Source organism: Tasmannia lanceolata, unplaced genomic scaffold (assembly GCF_043159265.1).
Source record: "Tasmannia lanceolata isolate RefF3 unplaced genomic scaffold, GAP_Taslan_0.1 ptg000015l, whole genome shotgun sequence".
Classification (NCBI taxonomy): domain Eukaryota; kingdom Viridiplantae; phylum Streptophyta; class Magnoliopsida; order Canellales; family Winteraceae; genus Tasmannia; species Tasmannia lanceolata.
The window spans coordinates 6,966,541-6,977,480 of NW_027518692.1; the positions used below are offsets into that span (position 1 = coordinate 6,966,541).

Consider the following 10,940-nt stretch of genomic DNA (forward strand, 5'->3'; position numbering starts at 1 on the left):
TTGTCCCAATCTTGTGACGAAGAGAAAGATGTGCCTTGCTTTAAGCCGCTTGCAGAGCACTGTTGGGAGGGAGTGGTTATTCCTCCACACCCCTCATCAGATTAGCTTAATGTTCCTAAGCTACGTGTTGAAGACAAGTGTGGTGTTTAGTTGTTGGTGTTGTGGTGCTATCTGTAGCCCACCTTGTGGCATTTTTCAGCACTCCACTTTTTTTTTTTTTTTGGCTATCTGCCTTTGTCGCCCTTGTGGCCCTCCTTTGTAATCCTTTCCTTTGTTCTTAATATATCTGGTCGGGGTCTGCCTAACCCCAGCTTACCAACCAAAAAAAAAAAAATTTGTTTTGGGATGAGCACATGAGAGTATTGAATCTTAGATTTAGTTAATGAAGGATGGAGATTGAAAAATTAGAAAGTTTCTTATTTTAGAAACTTTATAAGACATCTATCTTCTAGACATAGGAAACTCAAGAGATGGCGGCAATGAGCTTTTAGATCAGTTTTGAGATGAGGATGAGATGCTATTGAATCGTAGATTTAGATGATAAATGATGAAGATTGAAAAAATAGAAAGTTTCTTATTTTAGAAACTTTATTAAACATATATCTTTTTGACATAGGAAACCCTAGAGATGATGTCAACGAGATTTTAACCATGTTTTAGGATGAGAATGAGAGGGTATTGAATCTTAAATTTAGTTGATGAATGATGGAGATTGAAAAAATAGAAAGTTTCTTATTCTAGAAACTTTGTAAAACATCAATCTTTTAGACTTAGTAAACCTAAGAGATGGTGTCAAGGTGCTTTTAGCCAATTTTTGGGATGAGGATGAGATGATATTGACTCATAGATTTTGTTTGTGAAGGTTTGAGATTGAAAAATAGGAAGTTTCTTATTTTATAAACTTTATAAAACATCCACTGTTTAGACATAGGAACCCAATAGATGGTATCAACGTGCTTTTAGCCAATTTTTGAGATGAGGATTAAATAGTACTGAATTTTAGATTTAGTTGATCAAGTATGGAGATTGTAAAATGAAAAGTTTCTTATTTTAGTAACTTTTTAAAACATCAATCTTTTAGACATAGGAAACCTCATAAATGGTGTGAAAGAGCTTTTAGCTGAGTCTTGAGATGAGGATTAGAGGGTATTGAATCTTTGATTTATTTGAATAATGATGGAGATTGAAAAAAAGGAAAGTTTCATACTTTAGAAACTATATAAAGGAACCATCTTTTAGACATAAGAAACCATAGAGATTGTGTGAAGGAGCTTTTAGCCAAGTTTTGAGATTAGGCTGAGATGATATTGAATCTTAGATTTAGTTGATAAAGGATGGAGATTGAAAAAATAGAAAGTTTCTTATTTTAGAAACATTGTTAAACATCCATCATTTAGAAATAAGAAACCCTAGTGATGATGTCAACGAGCTTTAAGCCATGTTTTGGGATGAGCATATGAGGGTATTGAATCTTAGATTTAGTTGATAAAGGATGGAGATTGAAAAATTAGAAAGCTTCTTATTTTAGGAACTTTATAAAATATCAATGTTTTAGACATAGGAAACCCTAGAGATGGATTCAAGGTGCTTTAAGCCAAGTTTTGGAATGAGAACGAGATGGTATTGAATCTTTGATTTAGTCGATAAAGGATGGAGATTGAAAAAATAGAAAGTTTCTTATTTTAGAAACTTTGTAAAGCGTCCATCATTTAGAAATAAGAAACCCTAGCGAAGATGTCAACGAGCTTTAAGGCATGTTTTGGGATGAGCGTATGATGGTATTGAATCATAGATTTAGTTGATGAAGGATGAAGATTGAAAAATTAGAAAGCTTCTTATATTTGGAAGTTTATAAAGCATCAATCTTTTATCTATAGGAAACCCTATAGATGGAGTCAAGGTGCTTTTGCCAAGTTTTGGGATAAGGATGAGATGGTATTGAATCTTAGATTTAGTTGATAAAGGATGGAGATTGAAAAAATAGAAAGTTTCTTATTTTAAAAACTTTGTAAAACCACTATCATTCAGAAAGAAGAAACCCAAGTGATGATGTCAACGTGCTTTAAGCCATGTTTTGGGATGAACACATGAGAGTATTGAATCTTAGATTTAGTTAATGAAGGATGGAGATTGAAAAATTAGAAAGTTTCTTATTTTAGAAACTTTATAAGACATCCATCTTTTAGACATAGGAAACTCAAGAGATGGCGGCAATGAGCCTTTAGATCAGTTTTGAGATGAGGATGAGATGCTATTGAATCGTAGATTTAGATGATAAATGATGAATATTGAAAAAATAGAAAGTTTCTTATTTTAGAAACTATATTAAACATATATCTTTTTGACATAGGAAACTCTAGAGATGATGTCAACGAGATTTTAACTATGTTTCAGGATGAGAATGAGAGGGTATTGAATCTTAAATTTAGTTGATGAAGGATGGAGATTGAAAAAATAGAAAGTTTCTTATTCCAGAAACTTTGTAAAACATCAATCTTTTAGACTTAGTAAACCTAAGAGATGGTGTCAAGGTGCTTTTAGCCAATTTTTGGGATGAGGATGAGATGATATTGACTCATAGATTTTGTTTGTGAGGGTTTGAGATTGAAAAATAGGAAGTTTCTTATTTTATAAACTTTATAAAACATTCATTGTTTAGACATAGGAAACCCAATAGATGGTGTCAACGTGCTTTTAGCCAATTTTTGAGATGAAGGATTAAATAGTACTGAATTTTAGATTTAGTTGATCAAGTATGGAGATTGTAAAATGAAAAGTTTCTTATTTTAGTAACTTTTTAAAACATCAATATTTTAGATATAGGAAACCTCATAAATGGTGTGAAAGAGCTTTTAGCTGAGTCTTGAGATGAGGATTAGATGGTATTAAATCTTTGATTTATTTTTACAATGATGGAGATTGAAAAAAAAGAAAGTTTCTTACTTTAGAAACTATATAAAGCAACCATCTTTTAGACATAAGAAACGATAGAGATGGTGTGAAGGAGCTTTTAGCCATGTTTTGAGATTAGGCTGAGATGATATTGAATCTTAGATTTAGTTGATAAAGGATGGATATTGAAAAAATAGAAAGTTTCTTATTTTAGAAACATTGTTAAACATCCATCATTTAGAAATAAGAAACCCTAGTGATGATGTCAACGAGCTTTAAGCCATGTTTTGGGATGAGCATATGAGGGTATTGAATCTTAGATTTAGTTGATAAAAGATGGAGATTGAAAAATTAGAAAGCTTCTTATTTTAGGAACTTTATAAAACATCAATGTTTTAGACATAGGAAACCTTAGAGATGGATTCAAGGTGCTTTAAGCCATGTTTTGGAATGAGAATGAGATGGTATTGAATCTTAGATTTAGTCGATAAAGGATGGAGATTGAAAAAATACAAAGTTTCTTATTTTAGAAACTTTGTAAAACGTCCATCATTTAGAAATAAGAAACCCTAGCGATGATGTCAACGAGCTTTAAGGCATGTTTTGGGATGAGCGTATGAGGGTATTGAATTATAGATTTAGTTGATGAAGGATGAAGATTGAAAAATTAGAAAGCATCTTGTTTTTGGAACTTTATAAAGCATCAATCTTTTATCTATAGGAAACCCTATAGATGGAGTCAAGGTGCTTTTTGCCAAGTTTTGGGATAAGGATGAGATGGTCACTAAGTCTAACAAGTAAAGAAAGAGAAGCTCTGAGATTCTAGAGAGAGAAACCCCCTTGTGATCTTCTTCTTCCTCCGGCATCTGCCGGTGGGAAGCCAAGGGGCCAAGCCCTCCTTGCTCCTCTCCCTTTCCAGGTTAGTTTCTGTTCTCTATGAAGCCCCCTGACCCAGGAAAGAAAACTTCTGCCCCATTTCGTGGAGTGGAAGCAGATGGGTGGCCAAGGCAAAACTCCCCCACAAACAATTTTTACTCCTTCATTGGCAACCTCCAGGAAAAGCATCAGCAAGCTCATGCTCTCAAGTTAGCCCATGCTGTTCATGATGCTGATGATGTATCAGGGATGTCCCCATTGGAATCAACCCCACTCTGTGCTCCAGAATCTGAGGACGAATATAGCATGGAGACATTCCACCCATCCTTTTCTGAACTGGCTGAGGGACCAAGCCCTCCAAGTCGCCTCAAATACCAAATTGAAGGATCCATTCACTCCCAAGTGACAGATAGGGCCCAAGCCCTTCTCGTTCCTCCAAGATTTGACCTCTTCAAAAGAGTTGCTGAAGAAGAGTTCGATCACACAACCCATGTCAAGAGAGGAACTCGGCAGCACAAGATTCTTCCAGCTCGAAAAGAATCATCAAAACCCAGCTCAGCCAATAAACTGCAGAAAAGAATCCCAGAAATTATGTCCAACCCAAAGCTGTATGTGAGAAGAAGAATGCTATATGAAAAACAGCCATTCTGTGGACTCGCAGGAGAAGGTGACTCACCCACTGAGTCAGGTGAGTCAAGCCCAGTGCACTCAGCAAGAGGTAACCAGTCCCCTCCTCTTAACCCAAGATTGGTTAATGCAGGTAGGGTTGAGTTAATGTCTGTAAGAGGAATTCTAACCTAAAAAACTCCCGCCCTTTCTTTGAATTCTCCTCCCCATGCATCTGACGCCCTGGTAACCAAACAGAACTGTGTCTTTGACCTTCAGACCCTCCACAAAGACAATGCATTCCCTCCTTTGTCCTCAGAAACGTCCCCATCACAGACCCTACCCCCTTGCTTTATCCCCTCTCCACCAGATACCGTCAGAGCAGAGATCCCTAGACCTCAACCACCCTGCAGTCTTGAACCCCCCAATGCTCTGTCCTCACCTACCCTGGTCAGAACAGCAGCCCTGCCCCAACCTGCCCACCTACCAGGCCTTGTCCCCCAAGCTTCTCCTCCAAGAAAGCTTGATGCTTGGAGTTCTCTCTTTGAGAGGAAAGACATTCAATCTACCTCAAAGCTCAAATTTTTTTCCAAAACTGAAGCAGTAACCCAATCTGGTTTTGATTTTGAAGATGATGAACTGGAAGAGAATGATCGTAAATGGCAAAATTCATTGGTAGGATACCTGCTGGGCCGAAGACCTTATTATGTGGCTTTACGGAATCATCTTGGAAATATATGGACGTTGAAAGGAGAGTTTCAAATGTTCAACCTTCACAATGGGTTTTTCCTCTTCCAATTTAACAATTCTGAGGACTGTGAAAGAATCCTGGAAGGAGGAAATTTCAATTTTGGGGGACGCCCCCTTGTGTTGAGAAAATGGACTCCGGATATGGCTCTCGAAAAACTATCTTTATCCTCTGTCCCTATATGGATAAAATTCCCCGGGCTGAACTTGCGCTTCTGGTCAGCTCATTGCCTCAGTAAACTTGGAAGCAAAATTGGACGCCCACTGTATATGGACGCCCAAACTACCGGCAATACTCGCCTCAGCTATGCTCGAATTTGTATAGAAGTTGAGGCTGGAAGTGAATTTCCTGATCAAATTGAAATAATAACCTCCTTGGGTACTACGTACCAAAATGTTGAATATGAATGGCGGCCTCCCTCCTGCAAAGAGTGTTGCACTTTCAACCACTCAGACTCAACCTGCCCAAAGCAAATCCCCCCAAGAAAGCCAATCATGCAATGGAGACCTGTACCAAAACAAGGCAAGGATTCTGAAGCTACTCTGGGAAGCAATCAGAAAATAGGGGAAGGCAATTTTCAGACTCTAACTGACCCAAATCTCAATAATTCCAAGCCCACTTGTAATTCTCGTACGGAAAAAAAGAAACTGAAGAAGAATCTGATCCCATTATCCGCCCTGATGACTATGATCACTCCCACCCCCACCAAACTAATGCTGATGATAACATGGCGAATAATTCTGTGATTACTGCTAACTCAACTGGTGGCATTAACCTTTATAATTCTTATGCTCTCCTAGAAGTGCATGAAGATTTAGATGAAAATTATATGGAGGCTTCTCATCCGAGAACTTCATCGTCTACCACAAATCGATCTGAAAGATCCATAGAGTCCGAGCAGCATGCTTCTTATATCACTCCTGGAAATGATGAAAGTGGGAATCTGGAATGTTAGAGGGCTGTGCACGTCGACCCGTCGGGAAGAAATTCATGATCTTATTGTGCGGGAAAAAACCCCAATTTTTGGGTTGCTCGAGACGAAAGCTTACATGGACAAACTTACATCCTATATGAATGACATTCATTGTAATTGGGATTGTCACGCCAACTTCAATTTCACAACTAAAGGCAGAATATGGATTGTCTGGGATCGGAGACAGATTCAGGTTAATGTTCTTGACGAATCTAAACAGCACGTGCATACAGAAGTTACTTTCATTCAATACAATATTACCACTCTTCTGACTTTTGTTTATGCGACTAACTCTGGTAATGAAAGAAGACTTCTATGGGATTCTCTCGGTTCTATAGCTCCTACTATCAGTATTCCTTGGATGGTGTTGGGGGATTCGGTTTGCTGAAGAAAGTGTGGGAGGAGCTGAACCTAATAGGATTGAGATGGCTGATTTCAATGAGTGCATTTGATCACTGCTCCCTCCATGATCTCAAATGTATGGGTCAGACTTTATCCTGGAGCAACAGCCCTAAAACTAGCGAGCTTAAGCTGAGAAGGTTGGACCGAGCCTTGGTGAATGATGAATGGATAAATACCCTTACAGACTCCTTTGCTATCTATCGTTACCCTGGAACTTTTGATCATGCCCCCCTAATTATTCATCTTGCTGAGAGACATAATGAGATCAAGAAGCCATTCAAGTTCTTTAGTGCGTGGCTTATGGATCTCTCGATCTTTGAATGTGTTGAAAGAGCTTGGAGCATCAAATATAAAGGAAATCCCATGTTCCGTCTCTCTCAAAAGCTTAAAAATACTAAACAAGCTATCAAGATCTGGAATCAAACAAAATTTGGGAGGGTTAATCTGATTGCCCCTGCTGTTAAGCAAGACCTTGAAGATGTTCAAATTGCCTTAGCATCTAATCCAACTGATTTACACCTTAGAAGCAGAGAATCCTCCCTCAAGGAGAGATTTTTCAAAGTCTCTCGAATGGAAGAATCCATGCGCAGGCAGAATGCGAGAGTGCAATGGTTAAACCTGGGTGACTCCAACTCTGCGTATTTTTACTATGTTATGAATGTGAGAAGAAATCAAAATAGTATTGGGGGTCTCCTCGATGTTCATGGTAACCTGACGACTGATCACTCCCAGATTGAAAACATCATGATATCCTATTTTCAAAGCCTGCTCAACTCTGGCACAATTTGTGAGACGTCTCTGCTGCCCACCCCCTCCAAAACCCTTATGCAGGAGGATGCTGATTGATTAACCAGCCCGGTCCCTGAGGAGGCAATCAAAGTTACGGTTTTCGGAATGGATGGAAACCGAGCTCCTGGCCCGGATGGCTTCAACGGCGAATTCTATCAGAAATTCTGGTACATTATTGGTGCTGACATTGTGAAGGCCATTCAACATTTCTTCAAAAATGGTATGAGGTAAACTCTACCAACATCACTCTAATTCCTACATGTAGTGATGCGGCCTCCCCTGATTTGTTCCGCCCTATAGCCCTTTGCAATTTCTCCTACAAAATCATTACTAAAATTATGGCCAATAGGATTCGTCATTTTATGAATGGTATCATTAGTCCTCTCCAATCCGCTTTTATAAAAGGGCGATCGATTCATGATAACATCTTACTGACGCAGGATGTTATACATAATTTCCATCGGAAAAATGCCAAACCTGCAATTTGCATCAAAATTGACCTCAGAAAAGCCTATGATAAGGTGTCTCATGAAGCCATTCTTGTATACATGGAAAAAATGGGTTTTAATAAGAAGTGGTGTAGGTGGGTAAAACAGTGCATCGGCAGGCCATCCTTTGCTGTCATTCTCAATGGAAGCCCTCGGGGCTATTTCAAAGCCACCAATGGGATCAGACAAGGAGATCCCCTGTCCCCCACCCTCTTCTGTTTCATTATGGAAATCTTATCGGGTATCCTTACTGAAGCTATCAGTTCTGGTGCTCTCACATCCCCTTTCTCTACAGAAAATCTGCCCATTTCCCACTTGTTTTATGCAGATGATGTCATGCTCTTTGCGGATGCCTCTGTTGCCAATGCTATAAAGATCAAAGAATGTCTTGACAGATTTAAAAACTGCACCGGGCTGGAGGCCAACTTCAATAAATCAGAGATTATATTTGCTAGATGTACTCATAGGCTCAAGGGTCATATTAGAAGGGTGCTGCAGATGAATGAAGGAGCCCTTCCCATGAAGTATCTGGGATTACCCCTGACTTCAGGTAGACTAACCAGTGGCGACTGTATCCCCCTCATTTCTAAAATCCGTGGGAGGATTGCCTCTTGGGCAAACAGGTTCCTATCTAGGGCTGGCAGGGTGGAGCTTATAAAATCTGTTCTGAATTCTTTCAGTGTCTACTGGTCCTCTGCATTCAGAATTCCGATGGGAGTCCTCAATGAAATCGACAAAATTATGAGAAAATTTGTCTGGGCGGGATCATCCCTGGCCAACTCTTATCACCCCATCAGCTAGGATACTGTCTGCTCCCCCAAGGATGAAGGTGGCTTAGGTATCCGGAGTATTTATGAGGTTAGCAAGGCTTTCCAACTAAAATGCCTGTGGAGATGTTTGAACTCTAAGGGCAACCCTTGGGCGGACTGGTTCCATTGGAAATATGTCAAAAGGAAGAACTTCTGGACAATGAAAAATCCATCCAACCCATCCTGGGGTGCTAGGGGCATATTCCAAATCAGAGATGTTGCTATGAGGTATGTCTGCTACTCGGTTGGAAATGGTGATGGAATTGATTTTTGGCGTCAACCTTGGCACCCTTCTGGGGCTCTGATTGAGCGAACTTTTGAAGATTCTCAAATCAACTCAATTCCTCTCAATACTACCATTAGTTCGCTGATGGAGGACGGAATATGGGCTGAATACCTTGACTGTTCGGGGGGTGGAGAATTAAACCTAATTATCAAATCTGCTCTTACAAATGAAGATGATCCTTACCCTGTTTGGAAACCTGAACCTAGTGGCAAATTCTCTCTGAAATCAGCCTGGAATTCCATCCGGATCCTGCGACCCAAGGCAATCTGGGCCTCCTCCATATGGTTTACAGGCCATGTGCCAAAGCACAGCTTCACTGCTTGGCAGGCCGTCCAAAACCGTTTGCCCACACGTGACAGACTACTTTTCTTGGGCAATTCAAGAGAAACCAGATGTCTCCTGTGCAATTCGGACTTAGAATCTGTCAACCATATTTTCTTCCGATGTGGGTACTCTGCTTGGATTTGGAGATCCATCCTCTGGCGTTTCAATCAGAAAAGAAAACCCCTGAATTCTCTATCTGAGGAAGAAGCCTGGATAAGAAATCATTTCAAAGGTAGTGGTCAGTGTGCCACTGCCATGCGCATTGCCTTCGGGACTACCATATATCTCATATGGGCTGAGCGAAACACCAGAATTCATGGCAATCCTAGCACTCACGAACAAACCACTCTTCGATGGATCATTGATACCATTAGAAACAGAGTATTATTCCTCAATCTGGAAGATGAACCGGGTCACCGAAATCTATGCTTTGCTACTCAATTCAAATGCCCCCTGTTCGCTGTCAACTCCTCCCCTCAATTCTGCCAATGGGAGAAACCGGGTGGAGATGTGATAAAACTTAACTCTGATGCTTCTTTAAAAGGGGACGCTGCTGGCATTGGAGGTATCCTTCGCGACTATAATGGGACTACTAGAGGCTGTTTCTCCTTGAATTCTGCTGTGAAACCCATCCATATTCTTGAAATGGATGCAATAGTCTATGGTCTTGAGGTGGCGAGAAACCTGAATATCCGTAATATTTGGATTGAGTTTGACTCGATGGTTGCTGTGAAGATTCTGAATGGGAGCTGGGACTGCCCATGGCGAGCTAAATCTCTGTTCAATACAATTATAAGACGTCTTCAAGAGTTCCATAACTGGAAGGTATCCCATATATGGAGAGAAGCGAACCAGCCAGCTGACTATCTATCCAAGCCTGAATGCCCCTGCAAAGGGATAGACAAAGAAGTCATGGGCATCCTTCGCGGCTTGTAGAACTTGTTCTTCAAGATTCTTTGGGAACTCGCTATCCTCGATTGAGATGATTATTCCCATGATTCTTGTTGTTTATGACCGAGCTTTTGCTTTATGGGCTGTTTATGTTGATGCTAGGGGCAGTGATTTCAAGAGCCCTGGTGTAGTTCCTATCTACTCATCCTACAGTTTCTCCCTGGCGGTTCCGAATGACCCGATTGGCAAGATTGGTAGAGCTCTTTGTTTAATTTTGCTTCTTTTGTGGTGTTTATGCTGCCCATGTGGCCCCCCTTTGTAATTTCTCCCCTCTTTATAATATATCTGGTCGGGGACCCTGCCTAACCCCAGCTTGCCCATCAAAAAAAAAAAAAGGATGAGATGGTATTGAATCTTAGATTTAGTTGATAAAGGATGGAGATTGAAAATATAGAAAGTTTCTTATTTTAAAAACTTTGTAAAACCACTATCATTCAGAAAGAAGAAACCCAAGTGATGATGTCAACGTGCTTTAAGCCATGTTTTGGGATGAGCACATGAGAGTATTGAATCTTAGATTTAGTTAATGAAGGATGGAGATTGAAAAATTAGAAAGTTTCTTATTTTAGAAACTTTATAAGACATCCATCTTTTAGACATAGGAAACTCCAGAGATGGCGGCAATGAGCTTTTAGATCAGTTTTGAGATGAGGATGAGATGCTATTGAATCGTAGATTTAATTGATAAATGATGAAGATTGAAAAAATAGAAAGTTTCTTATTTTAGAAACTTTATTAAACATATATCTTTTTGACATAAGAAACCCTAGAGATAATGTCAACGAGATTTTAACCA

The 10,940-nt window shown here is 39.7% G+C and overlaps 1 protein-coding gene across 1 annotated transcript; it reads left to right on the top strand.

Annotated features, from left to right (window-relative positions):
- Window positions 1-6,171: 6,171 nt before the first annotated feature.
- On the top strand, window positions 6,172-7,343 carry LOC143891678 (uncharacterized). Its single transcript, XM_077396221.1, has 2 exons — window positions 6,172-6,474; window positions 6,585-7,343. The coding sequence occupies exons 1-2, from the start codon at window positions 6,172-6,174 to the stop codon at window positions 7,341-7,343; spliced, it is 1,062 nt and encodes a 353-aa protein (XP_077252336.1).
- Window positions 7,344-10,940: the final 3,597 nt, after the last annotated feature.